The 27,434-nt window shown below is 35.0% G+C and overlaps 1 protein-coding gene across 1 annotated transcript in view; it reads left to right on the forward strand.

The window, feature by feature from the left end:
• The window catches only part of SHOC1 (shortage in chiasmata 1), a gene marked incomplete at its 3' end in the record, with an annotated part of 55,675 nt that extends 28,917 nt beyond the window's left edge, over nt 1-26,758 (forward strand). Inside the window, exons 13-28 of the mRNA XM_081151762.1 lie at nt 948-1,364; nt 2,649-2,768; nt 4,206-4,382; nt 5,403-5,507; nt 7,197-7,375; nt 8,419-8,491; nt 10,531-10,600; nt 11,729-11,907; nt 13,013-13,130; nt 14,148-14,259; nt 15,512-15,633; nt 16,550-16,643; nt 18,203-18,334; nt 19,927-20,076; nt 20,704-21,673; nt 26,658-26,758. Of these exons, the coding sequence (XP_081007888.1) occupies nt 948-1,364; nt 2,649-2,768; nt 4,206-4,382; nt 5,403-5,507; nt 7,197-7,375; nt 8,419-8,491; nt 10,531-10,600; nt 11,729-11,907; nt 13,013-13,130; nt 14,148-14,259; nt 15,512-15,633; nt 16,550-16,643; nt 18,203-18,334; nt 19,927-20,076; nt 20,704-21,673; nt 26,658-26,758 (3,119 nt within the window). The remainder of the gene's footprint in view (nt 1-947; nt 1,365-2,648; nt 2,769-4,205; nt 4,383-5,402; nt 5,508-7,196; nt 7,376-8,418; nt 8,492-10,530; nt 10,601-11,728; nt 11,908-13,012; nt 13,131-14,147; nt 14,260-15,511; nt 15,634-16,549; nt 16,644-18,202; nt 18,335-19,926; nt 20,077-20,703; nt 21,674-26,657) is intronic.
• Between the last annotated feature and the right edge of the window lie 676 nt (nt 26,759-27,434).

The raw sequence follows: 27,434 nt of genomic DNA on the forward strand, positions 1-27,434 counted from the left end.
CTGATGGGTGCGTTGTGGTATCTCATTGTGGTTTTAATTTATATTTTCCTGATATTAATGATGATGAACTTTTTACATGCTCATTGGCCATTTGTATATCTTTAAAATATATATATACATATATATATATAACAGCTTTATTGAAATTTAATTCACATACCATACAGTTCACCCGTTTAAAGTATACCATTCAGTGATTTTTTAGTATATTCACAGAGTTGTGTAATCATCACCACAATCAATTTTAGAACATTTATACCAACCCCCAAAAGAAATCTTGTACCCATTAGCAGTCACTCCCCATTTTTCCCAGCTATGGAACAACTAATCTAGTCTCTGTATCTATAGATTTGCCTATTTTGAATGTTTCATATAACTAAAATTATATAATATGTGGTCTTTTCATGACTGGCTTCTTTTGTTTAGCATGTTTTCAGGATTCATCCATGTTATAGCATGTGCATATCTTATATGAAGTATTGTTCAAATATTTTGTCAAATTGTTAATTGGTTTTATATTAAAATTAAGTTATAAGAGTTCTTTATATTTTTTAGATACAGTCCTTTTTCAAGTATATGTGTTATAAGTATTTTCTTCCAGTCTGTGGCTTACGTACTTGGCATGTAAGTTTTTGACCCTTAGAGTAACTGTTACCCCCAAGGCTCTAACTTATTATAAGTCTACTGATAAATAAGGTTTTTCTGGAATTCTTCTTTGCTTAGTAACCTAGCTTCAGTAGTGTTTAAAAAAAAAAAAAAAAAAGGTGCTTGATTTTTATCCTTTAAAATTTTTATTTTTTTCAGACCAAAAATTGATTTTCAAAGCAGCAAACAAAGTACTCCGATTATATTAATAAGCACCCACAACTAAAAGGTACCCTAATACCCTAGTAGAACACTCATTTAGGCATGGAAGTCATTTGGATATTTCCATTTTCTGTTTTCAGCATGGCTAGACCATGAAAGTTGTCCCTCACCTACTGTACTTATCCATGAGGAATCTACAAGTGATAATTTATCACTTCGGCAACAAAGTTCATCTCCGGCGAAAGAAAGACCAGATCTGTGTTTTTCTGATGAGCGTTTCTCTGTTCAAAGTCCAACAAAAGATGCAAAGCCAGAGGAGGGTCAAGAACTGGTTCATCGGCTAACCCACGATAAAGAAAAGAGCGATTGCCTGGGGCTTGACTGCGCAGTGCCATCCCCAGAATTGCCTTCCTCTTCAAAAACTGAAAAAGCACCTTTTCTGCATGGTGAAAGACGGGAGGGTGGTTTGGACCTTCTGAGTGACTTTATTATGATGCGAAATAAGCATAAAACTTGCACCTCAAAGACTGAAGTCACAGATAGTGATGAAAAAAATGGTGAGTAACTTAGTAATATTTTGGCAAAGATATAATAGCTTTAAGGACTAAATGTATAATTTATTATAGAAGATAAAGAAATAAAACTCTTCCAGATAGAATATATTATTTTTCAAAGTCAAAGAAAATGTCATTGATTCATGATACTTATTGTGCATGAAGAAAGATACGGATATAGATATAGGTGTAGATATGTATTTTCATAATATTTAAAAATTGCATTTGAACTTCTAAGAAAAGTCACTGTTTGTAAAACTTACCTTCTACAACTTGGCCATACAAATTCATACTATTTCTACCTTTTAAAAATTATCCTGTCATTCTTTTTTCTCTTTTAGCTGACAGTCTATCTCAGTATTTAAATTATATTTTAATGTATACTAAGAACACTTTGTCCAGGTGATTGCTTATTAGACTTTTTAACTTTACCATACCAAAGACTTTCTGTTTGAGTTGTAACTGTTTTATGTTATGCTTATAACCATATCAAAGGTAGTGTAGTGTGTCATATCATTACAGTTCTTTTTAAAAATTGGTATCATAGAATATATTTGACATAGGTTACCCAGATGAAATAACTACAAAAATATTTATATGTAAAAGTTAGAGCACACTTAGGTCTTACTGTTCTATATACTATTAATGTATACAAGATCTTGCCCCTGAATCAATTATAAAATTAGACAGGAAGTAAAATATATACCAAAATATGACCTCTTTTACTAATAATGGCTAAGTTGGAGAAAGGAGCTTAGTTTGAGAATCAAATGGCTTGCTAACTCAACACCAGAAGAGGGCAGCATTACCTACCTGGTCCCAGGCCATATTGGACTGGAACAGGATTCCCCTTGGTGGGGTGGGGTGACTGCTTGGGAAAGATTCATGACATAGAGAAATAAGGGTATGTGGAGAGAAATAAGGGTATGTAGAAAGTCACAGAGAAAATGAAACAAAGTAGAGTACATGTCCTTTTAGATGTTTGGAACTGTACTTGATGTTTAATCGTTATAGCAATATTTAAAGTAGGTATGTTTATCCATATTTTACATATGAGGAAACTGAAGCTAGTGTCAGAACTGAGATTGAAACACTGGTCTGATGCTAAAGTTCTTTCCATTATTACCATTCAACTTTCTACCCAGCACAGTGTTAGGTCCATTGACCTGAACCATTCAATTTAATACTGATGTGTTTCAAAGAACTTGATAGAAGAAAGCGTTTATGTAGAGCAACATTAAGTTTCTCCTGAACAATGCAAACTAATATTTTTATTAGAATTTCCAGATAAAGAAGAACATCCTTTGACTCTTCAAGAAGAAAGTCCCATTGTTTGTACTGATAAAACTCTAGAGAAAATAAATCAGGAAAGGGGAGCAGATAATGTCATTGAGATTCAAGCATCAGGTATGCGATATGCTTTTAAGATACATTCAAATTAAGTAAATTTGAAAGCCCTTTCCTGGGTATCTAGAATATACCTCATTTTCCATGTAGCTTTCTTTACTTGTTTCAGATATTTCTTTATTCCACTTCTACTTTCAAGTTATTTCCAAACCTGGAAGACCCTATTCACTGCCTCTGCCTTCCCCTTTGCCCTACTCCAATCCACTAAGTGTTATTTCTTTTACTTACTTATTTATTTATTTATTTATTGAATATATCTTTATTGATTTCAGAGAGAGGAAGGGAGAGGGAGAGAGATAGAAACATCAATGATGAGAAAGTCATTGATCAGCTGCCTCCTGCACGCCTCCGACTGGGGATCGAGCCCACAACCCAGGCATGTGCCCTGACCGGGGATCGAACCCTGATCTCCTGGACCCTAGGTAGATGCTCAACCGCTGAGCCACACCTGGCCGGGTGTTATTTCTTCTTTTAAACAGCTGCTTTCCTACATTCATCAGAGCAGAGCCAACAACTCAGACTCTTGTGCCTGTTCTAGAAAATGATCTGCTAATGGTTGCTCTGTTCCTTTATCCACTATCAGGGTGATGTAAAGAAGTTGTTATTGATTCCTACACTGATTAAATTTTTTGTTCTGCTGTAAAGAAGAATATTTTTTTACTTCTAACAAACAGCTGCTTAAGAACATCATGCTAATTATTAAAGTCAATAAGAAAGCATGATACTAGTTCTTGAGTATCTCTTCATTCCTTTGGTTCAATTTTATTTATGACATTTAGATGATTATATAAATCTTTAAATATTGATAATTAGTGAAAACTAGAAACAGTTTGTCACTGTCATAAATTTGTTTGGCTTAAGGTTGTAAGCTAATAGTTGAGAGAAAAGAAAAAAAATTGCAATTCTCTTTATATGGCTCTTCAGAGTTGCCATGTTGAGTTAGTTACTGAATAAATCCTTTCTAATAAACAAGATAGCCATAAAATTATACTAATTCTACTGGGGAAGGTGTTTTGTTTTTACTAGTTTTTGCAGCATAAAGATCTTAAAATTACCTCTATGCAATCTTAAGTACAATATCATGGCTTTTTTTCTTTTTTAATCCTCACCCAAGGGTATTTTTTCCATTGCTTTTCAAAGAGAGTGGAAGGGAGAGAGAGAAAAAGAAATATGACTGGTTGCCTCCCACAAAGGTCGGGGGTCAAGCCCGCAACCAAGGCACGTGCCCTTGACTGGAATCAAACCCAGGACCCTTCAGTCCGAGGGCTGATGCTGTAACCACTGAGCCAAACCAGGTAGGGCCAATATCATGCTTTTTAACTCAGTAAAGAATTTAGATAAAGTTCAGGTTTCCATGAAATAATGTTTAATTGGTTTGTCAAAAAGAGCACACAATCTTCATAAAAAACACTGCCTTTAATGCTTTTATTTTTACAGATAGCCAGTGCCAAGCCTACTGTCTTCTGGAAGCAGCAGCTACCCCTATCTTAAAAAAACTGGGATGCCTCTCTACTCTCCCTGTTGCTAATTGGAAATTTGCCACCGTTATTTTTGACCAAACAAGATTCCTCTTAAAGGAACAGGAAAAAGTAGTAAGTGATGCTCTTCATCAAGGTGAGTGCAAATAAAGTCACATTGTTGAAAAGGATATACATTTATGGAGTATTATCAAATTAGTAAAAATATAGAATATGCAGAAATTAGTCATGGACGAAGGCATAACTGAATCAGTATATGGCACCTGCACACCAAAACTGGAGAATCAGATAAGAAATATCATCTGGCTTAGTGAGGCCCCATTGACATATACAGAGTGGGGCAAAAGTAGGTTTACAGTTCATATGGAAAATAATACAATAATTAATAAGTAATAATACAAGAATAAACTGTATTTCACATACTCACAACTGTAAACCTACTTTTGCCCCACCCTGTATTACTTGACAGATTCCTATTACAGAAACCAAATTAACCCTATTAATGTTAGCATCTGACACCTAGTTTCCTCCCAAAAAGGAGGGGTGCAAAAAAACAGATTAAAATCAATCCTGGACTTTTGCTTCTGGCCAAGATGGAGTATTAGGGATTGGATTTAACCTCCTGCCAGAAATACAGGAAGGAAAAAAAAAAAAGACAAAATACATGAAACCAGACTTTTAAGAACCTAGACATCAAGCCATGAAGGACAGTGATTCCTGAGAGATGGGAAACAACGTGGTGAGCCCTACCACTGCACTAGCATACTGCCTCGAAAGAGATGACAGGCCATGACACAGGTACCTGAGGCCTCCAGAGCATGGTGGACAGAGTTAAGGAAACAGAATGGAGAGGCCAGGGAAACCAAGGCAGCTAGAGTTAAAAGAATAGAATGTTAGAGCAGAGAGCTTCTTGGAGAGTTACTTAACCTCATTAAGACTATTTCCTCATTCATAAAATAAGATTCATAATAAACTTGCCTGATAAGGTTATTGTTATAGATTTAATTAAATAACCACCTTATACACAGCCTGGCACATAGTAAGCACTCAATAATAAATATTAGCTTTTATTGTTAAATGTTCTGATACATATTCTAAAATTCTAATGTATATCTTATGTTTTTAAATATGTTTAAATCTGTTTTTGCTTACTCAGGTACAAATGATGAAAGAGAAACAGCATTTAAGCATGCTGGTCTTTTACACCTTCTGGTCACAATTCGAGATGTCCTTTTAACATGTGACTTGGACACAGCATTGGGTCAGTGGGGAAAATTTTTAACTATCATCACCTAAAAAAATAGGTTTAGGATTGATTCCCTCACCTAGGACTGAGTTATGGAGGCCTAATGGCCTTAAGCAGATTTGATTGTATAATCATTATCATGCACTGATTTTTAGTGTAAGATGACATTTCCCATCGACATTTTAGGCCCTTTTTGAATATCTGTGGCTTTAAATCTTTGCTAGATAAAATATGACTAAATTATTAGTAGTAAGATCTTTTGCAATTTTTTAGTTGTATGTGTAAATGAGAATACAAACTATTTGAGTGATAAAAATAAAACTAATTTGAATGTGTTGGAAATTTTATGATCCTGGAAATCTTTTCTAAACTATCAGAATCATTAAATTATCTGTCTTACTACATTATTGTTTTAGGCCCCCTATTGCAGAATTATTGAGACTTGGTTAGTAAATAGTAGCTTATAGGAGTATGGTTTATAATTTAGAGATTTTAGAACCTGTTTCAAATATAAAGTGAAAATAATTTTTCTCTGATCTCTGACCCAGACATTTTCTTTTATCTGTGGCCCAGACAAATATTGTTTCTCTAATCCAAGGTTTTAGAGATAAGTATTGAGCAGCAGTGTGTTACAGTTATACTCCCTCTGCACCACTAGATGTTATAATACTTAGCAGTATTATATGATCTGGCCAAGTATTAGAACAAAATTACTGCTACTTTTAGAAAGCCCAACATGGTGCTTTTCCTTTCTTTTCTAATTAAACCACTTGAGTGTTGATGCTGGATCAGGTTGTCTTATCTCCATCCTCAGATAAGTAAGGATTGGGAACTATAGCCCTAATTTACAGTACCTGGAAGTAGTATAAGGGTATAGTGGCACATGCCCTTCTATTTAGCCACCTGTTTTCATTAGACTTCCTGGCTTCCATGAAAGATTGGCAGTCCTACTGGCAGCTAGGCTGATGTTAAAGCATAATAGTAAGGCAGAATGTCAGATTAGAGCATATCTGTGCTCCCTGTGCTGCAGAGAGAGTACAAGTGTGACTCACTTCTGCTCAGTACTTACCAAAACCGTGAGTTAGAGAAATACTATTTATGGAAGAACTGCTTTAAGTATATTCACCTTCAGGTACTCTACAGTTTACTCCAGGATTAAGGGAGACCATTGAGAGCTACAGACTTGAATTGTTTTTGCTTCTCAACGAAATGCATTTACTAAATGAAACTTTGGCATTACTATTTGGCTACCTTGAGGAATGTTATAAAAGTAAAGTCCTTGTTGGAAAACTAACTTCTTAAGCCCTAGGTTCCAAGCCAAAATGAATAACCTAACTGCCTTAGACATTTTTAGTGGAGGGCTTTTTCACTCTTCTAAACTTCTCGAAATGAAAGAGCAAGTTCAGTTGTCCTCCTTTCCTTCCCTCTCTATAGTTGCAGAAGAAGAAAGGTCTCTGGGAGTCTAGCTGCCTGCCCTGCTCCCTTCCAGAATTCAGTATTTTCTCCCAGCTTTCAGTTTGCTACCTCTCCCAAGCTAGCCAACTCGAAGATTCAAGGTTAAAGATACAGAGTTTCAAAATCATAAGGATTAAAGACATTTTAATTCTTTTTTGTCTGTTATGACTTACTTTCTTTCAGATGTTTACCATGGAGTTTCTCAAAGAACAAAAAATTACACTCCCCCCCCACTTTTGTTTTTAACAGGATGTTTATCAAATGCAAAAGTTGTATACAAAAGCATTTTAGGCTCCTATTTGGATGACATTTGGAGACAGCTAGAGATCGTACAGTTTATTAGGGAAAGAAAACCTGAAATCAATTACAGAATACAAGAATTGCAATGTCAGATACTGAATTGGATGCAAAGTAAACAGCAAATTAAGGTAACTACTGGAATAAAGCAAATAATAAATAGCTTAAATAAAAACTGAATGTAAGATAAACTTTTGCATTTAATTTTGAAATTATAAAATAGTCTATACTAGTTGGTCCCTTGGTAGTTTTCTTAAGTAAGTTAACAGAACAAAATCAGATCCAGAGAAAGGATGATCTGCATCATTATTCATGTTTTGAATTAAAAAACAATTTTTATTTTACAGTTTCCTATGGATTGCTTCTCTAAATCTCAAAAATGTTGTCTGGTGCTTGCAAGTTCATGAACATATACCCAATAATAGAACTACAATAATTTATTTTTAGATATTGAGCCGAAATCTCATTGGCTCAATCTCATCTACAAAAAACAACAACCAAACAACAATAAAAAAAAACAAACACTTAGTTTATGCCTTGGATTATATTGGAAATTTTTGCCCACCTTACCTCAAACATATGAAAGTTGCATTAATAAGTATTTAAAAGAAAATACATAAATATTTTCAAGCAGAAAAGCATTTCAAGTGCTTTACATTAAATCTGGTTGGAAACTGGGCCTTTTTCTTCTTTTTCCTCTCTGTATTTGTATTCCCAACTTTATGGTTACTTGGTAATTTGCTTAAGTAATTAAATACATTAAAACAATTAGTAAGAAATTTAAAATTGAAATTGATTTGTTGTCCCCACTCCATCCCTCACCCCCTCAAAAAAACTGTAATGGTAAGTAGGAAAGTATAGCGGCATATCACTGTTTTTTTCCAACAAATTCACACAATACAGGCAGAGCAACCTATGTCTAGATAGAATCACCTGTATGGGAATACTTTAAGAATGTCCTACTGCAAAATATTTTCCTCATTAATATTTGATCTTACCAGAATTAATTTCTTTGTATTTAAGCATGATATATTTTACAACACAATATTTACTTTGTAATTTTATTGGCATTAGTTTCATGTAAACCATTAAGTTTGTTATTTTGTCACTCTAGCAAAATTGTAAAAAAGAATAATCATTCAGATATATATGAGAAGTTCTTGTTTTTGGTCAGGTGCTGATTATAATAAGAATGGACTCAGATAGTGAAAAACACTTACTCCTTGAAATCCTTAACAAAATAGAAGGTAGGCAGTTTTTAATTATGCTTCATTTGATAGCATATGTTTGAACATAAAAATGTGTTGATCTAACCAAGTTTTAAAATTAAGATATAATTAACGTACGATAAAATTAAAGTAAATAACTCCATGATACCTAACCAGTCTTTAAAACAATCTGGACTATAAATCTGCAATATAAACATTCTACAATGTACTTATATATACATTAAATGTACTTATGTGTATAGTATTATTAATTGATACCTTTTATTGACTGTCTACTAGTTGCTAAATAATACTGACTACTGACAAAAGCTCTATGAATAAGTTTTATTGACTCAGTTTCACAAATAAAGAAACTAAAGTTCATACAGGTGATGTGGCATGCCACATCTCACAGGTAGTAAGTGAGGGAATCAGAATTGCAACCTAGGTCTGTCTTGTTCCACTGTCCTTCTTCAGTTCATTCCTCTACCCACTACTGCCCCTCTGCCAGCCCTTGTGCTGTGGAACGCATTTGTGTACATGTAAACTTTTCTTCACCTCCTTGTCTTAAGTGAAACCCAATTTTTCGCAGATGATACTGCTTCCCCTCTATTCTCGTATAGAAGCTCATAATTCTCTCTCTCCCCCTCTCTCTCTTACACACACACACACACACACACACACACACACACACACACACACACACACACACACTCTCTAGTAACCACCTGGCATTCCCCATTATCCATGGACAGCTGTATACCTGGCTCATGGGGAGATGAGTTCATGTTCACCAAATTCACAAGATCCTTAGTAGTACCAAAAATTAGAGTGAAAGTTAACTATTATGGGACCAAACCTGCCACAGTTGTCTGGAATCCGGGTAATTGAAAAAAAAAAAAATTAATTAGGAAAATGCTGAGCAATGTTAACATTAAAAACAAAGGAATTTGGGTAACCAAAGGAACATCTTCTGTGAAGAAGCTAAGAAAATATTCCTGCCCCACAAACAAGAATCCTTAAACCTTTTTGATGGCACCTTTCCCTTTGATGTCACTTAAGACATTATTACTGTTCATGTATCGATTCTTATCTAGGCTTCACACTGAACATCCTTATTTCTTTTGGCATTTGATTTTGATTTCTTTTATATCATCACTACTCTTACTATTTTATTTCAGCAAGGTCTACTGACACAAAAATACTGATTTTATACACTGAAAAATGTTTTTACTCTCTAACTGGCAACTATTCCCTATATCTAGGAGTGAGGCTCTTTTTTCTGTCTAGTGTTAGAAAGTAAAAATGTGGTTCATTATTCTATGTGTTTGCAAGATCCTAGTAATGCACTCAGCAAGTAACCTGCTTTGGAATCATAGCTAATACAAATCATTTAATATTAACTTTTAAATAATATGACCTTATAAATTATAAAGAAGAAATCATACTCCCTCCTTTATTATCATATCAAGTAAATGTGAAATTATTGAGAATTACTTTGTCATTACTACATCATACCATTATGAACTTTACAGTTGACAAAGTACACTAATAGAGAGTAGAATTTATTTTAACTGGAATTAGCTATTCTTAAATCAACTATGTCTGTAAAAAGTAAACTGTATGTGTGGGTACAGAATTTTTTGGAGTTTGGTTGAAAATTAGTAACATGAAATTGAAATTGAAATGCAGTCTCTTGATGTTTAGTTACGTACTTACATTTTTGCTACAGAAAAAAGGCAAACTCTACCATGATTTTTAGCAAAATAAAATTAACTGCACAGAATTGGTAACTTTAATTTGGTTATTTTAAAATTAAGTTTTTGATCCACTTTATTATTTTACATAATACATTCAGAATTTCCATGCTTATACACACATACCAGAAATCTTGCCCATGGTTTAAACTTTCTGATATCCTACACTTAGAAAAATAATCCCCAAATTGTATTTTAATCAGTTTACTTGTTCACGGATGTTTAGTTCATTTTTGTGGTAGTGAATACATGACACACCTAAAAATACACATGAACAAAACACTGAGAAAACCTTTCTTTCACTACTGTTTTTTCCAACAGGTTTAACACTGACTGTCTTACATTCCAACAAAAGAGAAGATTTTCTGGAATCTGAAGGTGTTTTAAATGGGTAAAGATATATTTCTTCATTTATGGGGAACAAACATATGAATTCCCCAGGAAAAGCACAATTTCTCCTAAAATTTAACTTTTAAAAAAAGGTTTAATGAAACCTAAAATTAATCAATGTCTCTGCCCTCTTCCTGAAAAATGCTTTACATTGAGTACTTTAATTCAGTTCATTGTCTTGTGTTATATATTGTTGTTGTCCAGAATTTTAGTTCAGTCTTGCTTCAGTGTCCCCAAGTTATTATTATTGTTACCGTCATTACACAAAGTGCCTACTTAGACTTACCAGATCTTACCAGTTCTTTTGTTTAGCATTGTATTTTTAATATCTCCTTCCTTTGTTTTGGGTTCTCCTTCTTCCTAGAGTAAGTTTTATAAAAAATTCTTTCAGTGAGGGCCTGCTAATAATAAATTTAGTGTTGACTTATCTAAAAATGTTTTCATTTTGCCTTATTTTATGGGGAAATAAATTATTTCTAATATTGGATCTAAATAATAAAAAGAGAAGATATAAATCAAATAGAAGCCCATAAAAGCTAGACATAGATACCTTTTAACTATCTATCTAGATTGCTCTGGGTAGAAAGTAGCAGTAGAGAATTTTAATTGCAGTAAGTGCTGTTATATGACATTCAAGGATGGGAAATATAACTTTATGATATTTAAGTATCCATCTTTTTTGTTGTTCTTAAATCACTTATAAAGCCCACTGAGGGGAAAAAATAACCTTATTTCATAGTTTTCAGGTAATATTCTATTATATAGATTCTCAAAGATTTAAAACCTCACATTTGCAGGAAAATGAGATTGATTTCTCATGGTGGTTTGTAGGTTTTGGATAAAGCTCAGGTAATAAAATTAAGGTTCCTTGCATTTGAGGATGTGAAATATTCTACAGTGTTTTAAATTCAGGTTTTAAGAAAAGTATGACTATCAAAAATAAATAAATAAATAAAATGAGCTTAGCACAATTAGAAAACAAATCAATAGAAAATACATCAGTGCTTTGTCAAGAGAAGGAGGCACAGAATAAAGAAGGAAAACATACGCCAAAACCAAGTCTCTTTCAGCGTCCCAACTAAATAATGGCACAAGTGTAATCCTTTTCCTGGCTCTCTTTTGTCTTCAGCGCAAGTTCCTGTGTGGTAGTACATAATCAACACATTGGAGCAGATTTCCCCTGGAGTAGCTTCTCTTGTGTGGTGGAATACAATTACGTAGAAAACTCTTGTTGGACTAACCACTGCGAAAAACTGAATATCCCATACATGGCCTTTAAAGTGGTGCTTCCAGACACAGTTTTGAAGAGTAAGAATATAAACTAAAATTCTTTTTTGTTCCATTAGAATGAAAAATTTCTGTTCTCTGTTTCTGACCTATGGAAAGAGAATAAGCTATGGTATTAGAAGACTTGAGTTTAAGCTCTAATCCTACCACCACCGTGTGACCTTGAACAAGACCATTAACTATCTTACCTCACATTCCTCATTTGTTAGCTTTACTGATTATATTTATCTTCATCCCTTAACTTCTAAATGTTATGTTTATTACAGTTATCAATCTGACAGTTTTATTCAATAGTACTTTATTGAATTTTAGAGAAAATTTATGTAATGTTGACTGGTTCAGAAAACTTTTAATAAGGAACGAAAAATTCTGGCCCGGCCAGGCGTGGCTCGGTAGTTGAGTGTCGACCTAGGATCCAGGAGATCACGGTTCGATTCCTGGTGAGGGCACATGCCCAGGTTGCAGGCTCGATCCCCAGTCGGGGGTGTGCAGGAGGCAGCTGATCAATGACTCTCTCATCATTGATGTTTCTATCTCTCTCTCTCCCTCTCCTTTCCTCTCTGAAATCAATAAAGATACATTAAAAAAAAAATCTGCACATATGCTTAGAAAAGAGTCTAAAACCACTTTGTTCATCCTCTGGTTTCTTTGCGTTTCTCACTTCACATGACTGAGGCTGTGAATGCTCAGACCCTTTAAACTAAAAAGCCCATAGTTTTCCTCCCAGTGCATCTCTTTCAATGTTTGCCATAAGTTACTTTCTACCCACCTCAAGGATGAGTGGGACCTTTGAATTCTGAGTCATTCCAACTCAATTCTAAAGTGCACCATTGTTATTATAGAGATAAGCAAATACATAGGAAAATGTCTGGAAGTATGTACTAAACTGTTTTTAATGTATAGTATTTAGTAAAAACTGTTAACTTTTATTTCTAAGTAGTAAGATAACATGGTTTTCATTTTATTCTTCAGAGCTTTCATTATTCTAATTTCTGATATTTTACAATGAATATCTTTTATTTTTATACTACTCCTTGAACATAAACCTGTTGTTCTCATGTTCAGTAAAAAATAGAAAGAGTTGGCGGATGAGAAAAAAAATATTTATAAATTTTCTGTTATTTAGGAAGCAACTTGCTGGATAGTTTTGGTGGTTTTCTTTTGGAAATTCAGATTCCATATGTGTTTTTTGCATCTGAAGGACTTCTTAATACTCCAGAAATACTTCAGTTGCTAGAATCCAAGTAAGTTATTAATTTCATAACTTTAGCAAAGGTATACACATCCTAATGACTAAATACTATGCCATATATATATAGGACACTATTTCTCTTGGATTCAAGCCTGGTATTACATCGCACAGGAATAGTTTTCCAGAAAACTATTATAATTTCCATCATAATTATTAAATATTATTTTTTGGTAATATATATCAATTTTGTGGAGAAAATATTTCATTATTGTTTAAATTTATATTTTAATTGTATTTCTCTTGTTACTAGAAAATTAGAATATCTTATGTGGGGTTTTTTCTGTTAATTATATGGTCATGTCCTTGGGGCATTGATAATACTGGGAATGATTATTCTTATTTAGATAACTTTAAATACTACCTGCAAAACAGGACTATGAAGGTCTAAATGAATTTTCACATTTTCAGAACTTTAGTTCTAAGGTCATGCCAACACTGAGCATTTTAAAATCATATAAAACACTTTATCAAGGCACACAAGTTGTCATAGGAATGTTAGACATTGGGTTATATAGTAAGGAAAGATGAGCTTGCTCTGACCTTAGTGAAAATGCAGATTTATTTTCCATACTTTCGTTTTTATATCTCAAGGCTGTGGAGCATTCACAGAAACCTCTGAGCTAATAAAAGGTAGTTAAAATCTAAGCCAGTTTGAAGGAGAAAGAAGAAAATTCTGATAAATGCAGATGTTTAATCTCATAGCATGATGTTTTGGTTTCATTAATTATTATTTAAAGAGCAGAATAAATTGATCAGTACTTTTGTAATAGTATTATGTGCAGTAATACTTTAAAAAGTACTTAAGGCAACACGTAGTTAACTAATTTGTCATATATACTGAATAAATCATAATTTCACCCCTCAAATTGATAAAATAGAATAAATTGATATATAAAAGAAAAAGCATAGTATTTCAAATAATTTGATATGCAGGAGGACAGTACAGCTTTTCTTAAAGAATTTTCTTAGCCATTTCATTTTGTCACCCCAAAGTAATTGTATTTTACAGCTATAACATCACACTAGTGGAGAGATGCTGCAGTGAGTCGTTGAAATCCTTTGGAGGTACAGAGTGTTATGTAGTAGTGACAGTTGATGAACACACTGCCATAATTTTGCAGGTAAAACTACAAAGTTAAAAAAAATTTAAATAAATATATATTTATATATAACCATGTAATTTATTATTAGCTTTACTATAGAGAGTTTAACCATAATCTATTAGCAATTTCTTTCAGAACTTTGCAGGTGGGCCACAAATGCCTAAATCATCACTGCGGAAAATGTCTATTATCAAGCTTTTTTATGCTTATAACTTTTAACATACTTTAAGACAAAGCAAATATGGAATTTTTAATATTGTATATTGACCTATTTTCATTACATTTATAGAATAATTATAGTGTTGAAAACTTAAAAAATTAAATCCTAGCCGCTGTTTCTTAAAATGGGGTAGTATATTAATCCATGATTGGTAATATGGGATTTCCTGAAGGTAAGTAAGGATTGCCAGTAAATAAGCTGGTTTTTAAGGAGAGAGAAAGTCTCCGCAAAAATCCATATAGTTTAGAATTTAAGATGTAGAAATTCTTGACTGAATCTCCCTGATGTTTGCTTGACTGGAGTACAAATTACAAAGAAATTATTTTAATAGGGTGGAGTGGTAAGCAGAAACCAGTTTGATGGAATGGAGTAGAAATTAATGAATAATATTATGAGCAAATATTAACAATATAAAAATTATATTATGGAAACACAAAGCTCTGTTAGAGGGATTCTTAAGAGATAGTGTGTCTTGCATGTTTAAAGTTCTTAAAAAAGCAATTATTTAGGGGGCAGTATGTTTAGGAAAGCTGTTTAATCTATAGTTACATAAGTTACTGTTAGAGTAAGCCACTTCCTGAATTATTCACTCTATGAAAAACTGTGTTAAAGGAAAGAGTCCAGACCATGACAGAGACTCCTAGCAGTGCATTAATGGCTGCTTCCTCACCTTCCTTAAGTAAGCATTTGGAGCAAATGATCTGTTTATACATGTTTTCTATTGCCTTTAGGAGTAACCGGATCCATGTTTACAAAGGACTTGAGCCAAATGGGGGCACTCTGTAGGCTGCTCTCCTCATATCTAGGACTTTAGGAGATTTGTGAGCCTTTCTTGCTAAAACTCCCACTAGTTGTTTTACATCTACTGAAGCTTTTTCCCTACTACTTTCAGTGTGATTTTCATTTTTTTTTCTTCATAAAATAGAAGCCCACACCCATGCTTCTTCTCAAATTATAATTTACATATTATAGATTCTTGAAATATGGTAGCAATAATTTCATAACAAGTATTAACTAGTGAATCTTTTTATTTTGTTTATTTTCTGGTAGGACCTAGAAGAATTGAACTGTGACAAGGCATCAGACAACATCGTCATGAGGCTGATGGCATTATCATTCCAGTACAACTATTGTTGGATAATTTTATATGCCAAAAAAACATTAGACTCAGAGTAAGCAAACATTTCATCTAAAGTCACATGCCTATTTTAAGTTATTCAGTCCTCCTCTGTGAATAGAAGTAGCGATGCCAATTTTCCACTTGCTCATCTAGTTTGCTTTAAGTCAGGGATTCTCAAGGTGGAGGCATGCCCATAGGAAAACAAACCCAGATTTTGGAGATGTGTTTCCCCTGGACATGCTGTGCAAATCACCCTCCCCCTCCTCGACCTCCCTAGGCATTGCTGCTTTAAGTGTTTCACTTCCTATTACTTTTTAATTCTGGACTTGTCTGTTAAAAGATAAGTCATTCTTTTTCTTTCTTTTTTTAAAATATATCTTTATTGATTTCAGGGAGAGAGAGAAACATCAATGGTGAGAGAGTCGTCACTGATCTGCTGCCTCCTGGACGCCCCCCACTGGGAATCGAGCCCGCTACCCGGGCATGTGCCCTGACCGGGAATCGAACCCCGATCTCCTGGATCTTAGGTTGACAATCAACCACTGAGCCACACCTGGCTGGGCAAGATAAGTCATTCTTAAATCACTTCTCTCTAAAACCTTATTAAATACTCCAACTAATGATCATCTTGCTATACTTTCTTTCATTAACGCGCATTACTGAAGAGTTACAAAAAAATCCCTGCCAAGACACTGACCAGTAAAGGGATGAGTTAAATTTCTCCCCTTTTGTCCCCCCACCCCAGCCAGCATCCCCTAGATTTAACAGTATTATTAAAAAATGGAGGTGGAAATGTGTTTTTTTCCCAAAAAAGTGCTGCGTAGACCAAAAACCATGAGTCTGCCACACTAATATTGTCTTAGCCAGGTTATTCTAACAAATTATGAAATGTGGGAAACATAATGAATTTTTAATAAGTATAATCAGATGTCAAATGAATGGAAGTATAGTAATGTAATCCTTTTTAGGTACTATCTTACAGAAAAGACGCTTCATCACCTAGCACTGATTTATGCAGCTTTAGTTTCATTTGGGCTGAAATCGGAAGAACTGGATGTAAAGGTATTCTTTTCCTCTATGTTCGTAAGTATTTTCCATAAACCAAAATTATACCCAATGCCCAATAAGAAAAACATTACATGGGTAAACCAAAACTGCTTAAAAACCAAATAAAGAACAGTTTTCAAATTAATGAATATTCTTTCCACCTAAACTTGTGTTCTAAAAGCCTTTAGTTTAATTAATTTAAAATCGTATTTTAGCTCTTAACTACTACTTAGATGTTTTTGAAACATAGCAGGATATGAATAAAAATAAATATATCCCTTGATCAAAAATACTCACTTGTAAAAGATTTACTAAGTTCTTATCTGCTGTAAAATGAAAATCTTAGGACATAATATTTTGGTAACCTCTAAATTAGTAGCCTTTCTTAGCTCTTTTTTCAATGTCACTGCTCTGAAATTTAGACATTCCCTCCAAATCTGGGGCTTAGTACTCTTCTATTATCAAATATTCTCAAAACATCCAAAACTTAGCAATAAAATAAATTTGGATTCAAACGGTGTACTTCTGTGAACTCTATACATATTTAATATAATTTTTTAAAATCCTTCTTTAGAATACTCATATTCCCCAGCTATGCACCAACAGTCTTATATTTGAAATTCTTGTGAAAGGAAACACTGTCATAATTATTTTGTGAGATTTGTACAGTTCTTGCTTTTTAAATTTCTACTACAGTATAGGATGTTTATATCTCTAAGACATGATTGTTTAGGGTAGTATTTCTCTGTCCACATTAGACTGCTAACCCATGAACTATCTTTCCTTCAACCGCACCTAAAAGAAGATGACAAAGATAGAAATGAACAAGGAAGAGAAAGGCCGGCATTTCAGAAGAGAGAAGGGCAGGGAGAGAAACACAGGTGGCCAACAGGAGGCGGGGGAAATGAGAAAGTCCTTTTTAGAGTTTAGTTTAGTTTACTACACACACACACACACACACACACACACACACACACGCACACTTTTGGCAGCGTTATCTTCGTATTAAATAAGCTAAGACTGGACGAGAAAAATCCCAGAATGCTGGGGGTGGCTACTTTAAATCAAAACCTTATTTTTTTCTTTTTTAATAGAGCTTCAAATTCACCTGCAAATATCCTTTATCCATTATCCTAACGTTTTTAAAAAATCTTACACTATATTTAAAGTTCTTATTTTAGTTGAGAACTATTAGGTTAACCTAGAAAAAGCAAAATATTAAACATTACTAGTGATATCCAAATTGCTTTTATTTCTAATATAGATGAAATATAACACCAAGTATATTTAAAATATTTTATTAATAAATGTCAATGGAGGTAAGAAAAACAATTTAGTTCCAAAAATTGGAAACTACAAGGATATCATTCTTAGAGAAGGAAAAAAAATTGCTTATCCTCACAAATAAAACGCCCTGGATTTCACAGGGCCAAGTTACTAAATTCTATCTAAGATAGTGCTCAAAGACTACAACTTGCTGCTTTTTACTTTTCTTCTAATTATAAACAATTTTTGAATGATATATTTTGCTTCCTAATATTTTCTATAGTCTAACATTAAAATATATTTTTTAGCTTATAATTGCTCCAGGAGTGGAAGAGACTGCATTGATAATTCGACAAATTGCTGACCACAATTTAATGACCTCCAAGAGAGATCCTCATCAATGGTTGGATAAATCCTGGCTTGAAGTTTCACCATCTCAGGTTTATTTCTAAATAAATGTTAGATATTTGCAAAGCAAATATAAATACATGTATCTGAATTCTTTCTGGTAGCATATTTTTGCCCTAAAATGCTTTATGAGCAGTAGGACAATAAGCATAATGTACAACATTTACTTAGATCATTTTCCAGAATCGTTTGTATTTGTTAACTATACAGAACTATTTTAATGGGACCTTTTATAATGAACTTTCAAATCTGAGTTATTACAGGGTGATCTAATGACTTCAATGCCTAATATTTTTTAAAAAAACACAAAACTTTTTCTAATTCCTAAATCTAAACATTTAAGAATAGTAAATTTATTAAGAGAATCACAAAATTTTATCATTTCATGATTTGTCGTTACTTCAATTATGTTATTGAAACTGAAAGTAGAATTGTGAAATACTTATAATATTAAATAGTTAATTTTTAGAAATTCCTTTTGTTTGAGCATAAGTTTTTACAAGATCTCATACCAATTCAGGGTTTGTTACCTTTATTTTTAAAACATTCAAATCATGAAGCTATAAAAAAAAAATGACAAGGCTCTTTATGCACTAATATGGAATACTCTCCAAGATAGATTGTTAAGTAAAAAATCAAAGTTGCAGGACAGAGCATGCAGTATACTACCATTTGTGAAAACAAGGGGAAATTAATATTTATATGTATTTATTTATAAATTAATAAAATATCTCTGGAAGAATACGAAAAAATGATAACATTGGTTATCTACAGAGAGGAGAACTGGGGTAATGGGGGGGGAATGACACTTTTCACCTTTCAGTACCTTTAAAATTTTGACCCATGTGACTTTTACTTATTCAAAACCTAAAGTTATAAAACAAATAAAATAAAATATTCATATGTATTAAATCACAGAACTTTTACATGCTTAAACAGAACACAATACTACCAGCAAGTATGGGTATTATTAACTATGATGTGTGTATGTGTGCAGTTTTGTTCCTACCAAGGTATGTCCATTTGATAAAAATCAAAGAGGGTACAAAAAAACCAGTGCAATCCAGGAAAAAAGGGAATCTAGAGATGGCTGCTGTAATTCTAGCCTTTTATGAGATCTCCCTGAAAACATACATTTTTAGACTGTCAAGGTCAGTTCTGGCTGATAGTTCTTCCTGTATACTCTTTACAACAAAGCTTTCGTGAAATTATAACATCTCTTAAGTATCATAAACATGGTTCATCTTAATCAAACAGTGATAATATAGGGTCTACAAAGGAGAGCTAAAGACATCTTGAGGTCCTAGACTAAGTCCCCTAAAAGATTTCTCTGTAGAAAACATAGCATTAGTTAAAACAATTGTCATGTGAAGATGATGAATTGTAACATATCTTTTTGGATGTGTGGTTAGACTGAATAAACTTCAGATCCTTCCCAGTTCTGAGAGTGTATGAATCTTTACTGCCAAAGAAGTTTCTTTCGCTCCTGGCCATACTGTTTTTCCAGACATCTCAAACTGAGTGTAGGTGCAATGATAAAAGTTTAAATCTGATAAAATGAGTAGAATAAAATTGGCCACTTTTAAAAGACCACTGGCTGATTATTCCTTAAACTCTTTTCTAGGAAGAAATGTACTTACTTGATTTTCCATGTATTAACCCATTGGTGGCTCAGCTCATGTTAAATAAAGGACCTTCGATACACTGGATACTATTAGCAACTCTTTGTCAACTTCAGGAACTCCTACCTGAAGTTCCAGAAAAAGTGTTGAAGGTTAGTTATTTGAGGTCTATATTCTTATATAGGTTTATTTCCTTTTCACTTGAGTATTTATTTTTATCATAAGGGTTTCAAAATGAAGGTATCCAAGTATAATTGTTTTGGACTTCACATGGCAAAGAAATACTTGAACTAAATTTTATATAGAATTCCCATTGGCTGTCAATCACATTATACATTTTAAAGTTATCTTATATAAGTAATTCAGTATAGTCAGTTTATCATACTTTAAATAATTTTGAAATGTTATTGTGTCCCCAGATATTCAGTTATACACTCTTCATATTGGTTTACATTATCTCTTCCAAACAATCCTGACACCCTTCATTACAGTAGTAAAGAGAACTTTAGCTTTACAGATAAAATTTTTATCAAGGAAATGTTACTCATGTATAACTTGTTAACTAAAAATCATAACTGATTAGAAAATAGATGCAAATTACAATAAGTTTTTCTTTTAATGGAGGTTAATTATGTTATTACATGGGTCAATATAATACCTATGAATGAATTACTTTATATTTAGCCTCCTTTTCATATAGATAAACAAAATTATTTATATTTACTTGACTGATGTTCATATTGTATTTGTATTGTATTAATTAATTTAAATATTTTTAGCATTTTTGTGACATCACTTCCTTATTCAAGATTAGTTCTTCTTCCACTACAAAATCACCTGAAATTTCATCACCCCAGGAAAGTAGGAATCAGACCAGTACTTTCCCTTCTCAGAGTCCAGCTTCTGACTCTTCAGACTCTGTCATTCAAGAACATAATGAATATTACCAGCATTCAGACTTAGGAGAGATGGTGCAGGAAGCCACAAACAGCACCTCAAATAACTCTCCCCTTTTGGAACTAAGAGAAAGAGAAATGCCCTGTGTTTCACCACCTGTGACTTCTTACAGTCAGACCAGCTATTGGAAAGACTCCAGTTGTAACCCTAACATAGTGCAGAATAATCCTTTTCTGATTAATATGGAGTCAAGGAACTCCACTGGCTACTCCTTTCTAAACCAGAATGATTCACAGACAGATGTCTTTTCTTTGGGTCTAACACAAATGAATTGTGAAACCAGAATATCACCGATCAACACTCAGAAGAGAATTGCCCTGAATTTTATAAATTATCAGAAAAAGGGAACACATGAAGCAAAAAGACCTGTAAGTGAAGAAGTATCTGCCCCTATCTTTTCATTAGGAGGCTCTCAATCACCTCGGCATTGGAACGTTAAGAAAAATGTGTGGGAGCGACAGAATCACTCATTCAACTTACAGTATGGTGCAGAGCAGACTACATGTGACAGATGGTACTCTCAGAAAGAAAACTTGTTCACTAATCAACAAAAATGTCTATCAGATGAGTCAGAAGGCCTCCTATGCAAAAGTTCAAATGGTAGGACTAGCAAGACTTTCTGGAAAGAATTACCATCTGTTCCCAGTTTGGATTTATTTTGTGCTTCTGACTCTAATGTAAATCAAAAAGAATTCAACAGTCTTTATTTCTACCAAAGAGGCAGAACATGTTTAGGACAGAAAAGGCACACTGAATCTTCATCTAACCCAGGAGACAAGAAATCATTAACAGGTAACTATTCAATAGCTGATAAACTATTCTCAAATGTAATTTAAAATCATGTAACCATCTCCAAATTAAAAAAAAATTGTTTTAATTACACTTAAAAGAATGTTCAATAACTTTTGGTTCAAAGAGAAAATCAAAATTCTAAGTATAGATATCTAAGAAAATAAATACAAAGAAAATGTGTCACATTTTTGTAGCTTTAGATGAACCAAGCATTCAACTTCAGAAGTGAAAAACACAAAACAAATTTAAATAAGGCAGGAGACTGAAATCAACAAAGATTAAACAGAGATTTCAGTGAATTAGAAAATTAACTTATTTGTCAGGCAGGGCTATGTAATGGGCTAAAGTTTATTCAGAGCTTATTGTATGCCAGGTGCCAATCTAGGTCCCTTATGCCGGTTATTTAATCATGACAATCTATTAAATAGATACTCACTATTAGCTCTATTGTGCAGTTGATGTTTCTGAACATTTAACCATATCAATTTTTTAAAAGGACAATTTTATTTTCTCATATCTGGCAATTGTACCTCTCCTTTCTTCGTCATTTCTTATTGCATTGACCTGAACATCTAGAACAAAATATTAAGTTGTAATGGTCATACAAGGTGACCTTGCCATGATGGGGGCTGGGGCAAAGAAAGGGAGAAAGCTTAAGCTTCAGAGGTCCTCTTTGGCATAGGCCCTTTGGTGAGGCCTGAGAGGGGCCCTAAAAATCTTATACTTTTTGTTTTATTAAAAGAGGACCTCCCAAATTGTATAAGCCCCAGTACTCACAAAATTTGGATTTGGTCCCCTTTAATAGTCAAAATTTCTTTTGTTCCTGATTTTTAAAAAAAGTCTTTATTATTGAGAGTATTACAGGTATCTCATTTTCCCCTCCAATTGAACCCCTCTACTTCACTACCACCCTCTCCCCAGGCCTTCACCCCATTTTTTACTGTGTCCATGCATTATACATATATACATATAACTTCTTTGGTTAATCTCTTCCCACCCTCCACCCTCCTCCCTCTTCCCTCTGAAATAGGATCACCTGTTGCATGCATCAATGTCTCTGGATCTATTTAGTTCACCAGATTCTTTTGTTCATTAGCTTCTTCTTAAAGAAGACCCTTCAACTTTTCCTGTAGTGCTGCTCTGGTGGTGATGAACGCCTTTAGCTTTTCCTTGTCTGAGAAGCTCTTTATCTGACCTTCAGTTCTAAATGATAGCTTTGCTGGGTAGAGCAATCTTAGTTGTAGTTCCATGTTTTTCATCACTTTGAATATTTCTTGCCACTCCCTTCTGGCCTGCAAAGTTTCTATTGAGAAATCAGCTGACAGTCGTGTATGTGCTCCCTTGTAGGTAACTAACTGCTTTCCTCTTGCTGCTTTTAAGATTCTCTCTTTGTCTTTAACCTTGGGCATTTTAATTATGATGTGTCTTTCTGTGGGCCTCTTTGGGTTCCTCTTGTTTGGGATCCTGTGTGCTTCCTGGACTTATAAGTCTATTTCTTTCCCCAGGTAGGGGAAGTTTTCTGTAATTATTTTTTCAAATAGGTTTCCAATTTCTTGGTCTCTTTCTTCCCCTTCTGGCACCCCAATAATACAAATTTTGGGTCTCTTGAAGTCCCAGAGGCTCCTTATAATATCTTCATATTTCTGGATTTTTTCTTTTTGCTCTTCTTTTCCTCATGTTCCAAATTGCTGATTTGATTCTCAGCGTCCTCTATGCTACTGTTATTCCCTGTAAATTATTCTTCATTTCAGTTTCTGTAGCCTTCATTTCAAATTGGTACTTTATTATGTTACCGATTTTCTCAGTTATTTCCCTAATAGTATGCTTAAACATGCTTATAAACAAAATTCTGAACTCTGTATCTGTTAGCTTGCTTGGATCTGTGTCATTTAGTTCCTCTTCTAGAGATTTCTTCTGTTCTTTCCTTTGTGACATGTTTCTTTGCCTCCACATTTTGGCTGCTTCCAGGTGTTTGTTCCTATGTATTAGGTAGAGCTGCTGTGTCTCCTGGAATTTGTAGAGTGGCTTTGTGTAGTAGGTGTCCTGTAGGGCCCAGTGGCTCAGCCTCCCCAGTCACCTGAGCTGGGCCTTCTAGGTGCTCCCCTGTGTGGGCTGTGTGCACTTTCCTGTTGTAGTTGAGCCTTGGTTGCTGTTGGCATCACTGGGAGGAATTGACCCCCAGGCCAATCAGCTGTGAGGACCAGCTGCAACTACAGCCAAAGAGCTGCTGTGATGGAGACACCCCTATGGAGCAGGATTTACTTCAGTGGAGCTTTGGTGCTCACCAAGTGCACCCCTTAGGTGTGTCACTCGTGGCTGTGGTAGGGTTGTAATCCAGTGTGGTCAGTCTGACCACCAGGTGCACTGTCTCTGGGGCCTCCCAGGAGGTGCAAAGTCAGCCTCTGCCAGTGCCTTGCCCTGGGCCACCCAGCATGAGCTACACAGCAAACTGTAGTTGGCTGCTACTTGTGCTGGGCTTGGCGTTGTCCAGGAGGCTAAGCTATGAGCCAATACAGCTGCCACCAGTGCCAGGCCTAGGGCCACTTATCAAGCCATATGGGGCCCGCTGCTGCTTGTTTGAGAGATTTTAGGAAAGTCCTAAGCACGAGGCTCGAGAGGCCACTTGCATAGAAAAGCCCCTGGAAATGGCCTGCAGGTGGGGAGGGGCGGGGCCAAAGGTGTGAGTCAGGTGCTGGCGATTCAAATATGGCGCCTGCCTGCCCGCCCTCTGGCTGTGCGCAGGGAGGACTCACCAAAGGAGCCATGGCCTCCGCCAGCCCTTCTGCCTGGGAGGAAGCCGCCCTCCGCCTCTCGCCCGGATCTCAGGCAGGTTAGTTCCTCCCCGAGTGTCCCAGGTCCTTTCAAGCTGCTGCCCGGCGCTGGGCTCAGAGGGAGCGTCCGAGTGAGTCCCTGCCGGGCCTTTTAAGAGGAGCTGCTGGGGCTCCCACAGCCTCTGTGACCCTCAGCCACAGTCCCCGCTGGTTTCACAGCCCAGAGTTGTGGGAACATCTCTTCCCGGCCCTGCCCTGGGCTGAGGGCCTGCTGTGGGGCTGGGACCCCTCCCTCCTCCGGGAAACCTCCGCCGCCGAGATTCCCTCCCGGGTTTAAACTGCGGCACCGGGTGTGGGCCCGAGGCCAAGTTCTCCGCCCCTCCTACTGGTTTCGATGCTTCTTCAGTTCCTGGTTGTGGGGCTTCTGTTCAGCCAGATTTCAGGAGGTTCTGAGTGATGGTGGTTCTGTATTTTAGTTGTAATTTTGATGTGGTTTCGGGAGGCAGCGGATGCAGCTGTTACCTACGCCGCCATCTTGTTTTTCTCAACCTTGTTCCTGATTTTAATAAGCAGTAGTATTCTATCCCTAGTTTTGTAAGTACTGTGAGGGATACTGAATTCTATCCAAACCCTCTTGGCACCTATTGGGGGAAAATCAAACCTGTTTTCTGTATTGACCTATTGATGCCAAGGATTACAAGTTTAATAATATTAAGTCATTTTTGCCATTTCTGTAATAAACCTAATTGGTTTTTGAGGAGTGATTTTTTAAATATGCTGTTGAACATAGTTGCTAATATTTATGATTTTCATATCTACATTTATAATGAAATGAATCTATGGTGTTATTTGTGCTCTGTTGCATTTTGACATGAAGGTAGTTCCAGCTTCATAAATGACCTGGCTGAAAATTCCATCTTTTTTCCACCCTGGAACAAATTAAATATGTAAACTGCTATTTATTCTTGAACATAGGGCCCCTAGTATAGGATAATCCTCCCATTTTCTCAATGAGATTTCAGAAAATATTTTTAAATAATTTAAAATATATATATATCTTTATTGATTTCAGAGAGAGGAAGGGAGAGGAAGAGAGATAGAAACATCAATGATGAGAGAGTTGTCATTGATCGGCTGCCTCCTGCATGCCCTCTACTGGGGATCAAGCCCACAACCTGGGCATGTGCCCTGACCGGGAATCGAACCATGATCTCCTGGATCCTAGGTCGATGCTCAACTGCTGAGCCATGCCCAGCTGGGCTAATAAATTTTCATATTTAAGCTTTTAGGGATATAGATGGAATAGTAAAATATCTACCCACATTTTATTTCATTTATTTACAAATGTATATTTTTTAATTATATATAAGTACTTCCCAATTATTTCCATAAAATAATTTCATTCAAACAGTTCACATCTTTGATGATAGTATCTTCATTATCACTGTGGCAACTTTTATCTTTTTACTATGGCTTTCCATAGCACATCATTACCTCCAAATATGTTGTTTAAGATATAACACGTTTTGAATTCATGTTGATGCAGCTCTAGAAAATTTATCCAAAGCCCTTGGCATAACATCAAGATAATTTCCATTTGTCCTATAGATGTACATTTATGATATCTATGATAAAATTTACTACATTATTTTTTAAATTTGCTTATAATGACATCCAACTCTTGCAATTATGAGATTATATCTCCAGGAATAATTACTAAAATGATTTTAAATTTTTAGCCTCCTTTTTTTTACTGATTTAATCAATCGACCTAAGTATTCAAATCTAGGATATTTTCCGGCTAATGTATCTCATATATAATACAGTCATGTAAGGTGAGTCCATACATCGTCACCACCTGTCATATACAGCTCAGGATAAATTTTACAACATTACAGATACGGGTTAAGGAGCAGGCTTACTGAGAGAAAACTTAAAAGCAAGAGTTTTAGATCAAGGGAGATTTAATTATTTATGAAAGGAATGAGCATACAAATATGTGTTTATAACACTAATTAGTACTGGGCCATTAAGTATAGGTGCACTTATGCTAAGAATGTAATTTTTAATAGTCATTATTTTATCCCAGTTTGAAAATTTTAAAATTGTAGATAGATGATGAAAAGACAGGATCCATTTGAATAGCTGGAAAAAGTAGCTACACTTTATTAATATCAGCAATGAAATGGTTTTTCTTTCTCTCCTTTTAACAGATTTCACATGCTCACAACTACCACAATTCAAAAAACAACGCCTACTGTATGAAAAAGTCCCTGGTAGAGTCGATGGACAAACTCGCCTAAGGTTTTTTTGAAAAAGAAAAGAATAGTGCTACATGCAACATTCCATTGCTTTTGTTGATAACCCAGTCACAGAATGTTTTAGATTTAGTTAGACATTAAACAAAATGCAACTGTTCTTAGATGTTTTCGGTTTTCTATATTAAGTTTTCCTAATATATATTCTGCCCTCTAGTTTGCATCTTTGCAAGTCAAATATTCTAGTTAGCATAGTAATTGTCTTAAGATCCAAATATCTCTAGATTAGCCTTTGTTAGGGCGGCAAAAGTGTCAGTTCAGCCTCCAAGATCCTCTCCCAAACACCCCATCACACGGAATTGTCTGGAACAGCCCCAACTTCCCAGATTGGCTCTTGCAATAGAAACTTCTTTCTCAGAGTGTTTCATTTCCCTGTGAGGTTTTCCATGTTCTAAAGGGAGTTACTTGCATTTAGATTCATTGCTGGTGGTAGTGATGCTGACCTTTGAGGTCTTGTGAGAGGCCTCGCTCTAAGTTCCTAGGTCCAGCTCAAACTTTGTAGGCCTCACCAGAACACCACCTATCTCTTCCAGTTGTGATGGACATGGTACTCCTTCCCTTCCCACTGAGACTTGGAGTGCACCTGGGATCAACACCAGGGTGTCCCACCTCTTGCCTCTCATTGGAGTCTGGATATTTTCCTCGAATATTCAGCTCCACCCTAAAATGAGG

This window comes from Miniopterus schreibersii (assembly GCF_964146895.1).
Source record: "Miniopterus schreibersii genome assembly, chromosome: 11".
In the NCBI taxonomy this organism is placed as follows: Eukaryota; Metazoa; Chordata; class Mammalia; order Chiroptera; family Miniopteridae; genus Miniopterus; species Miniopterus schreibersii.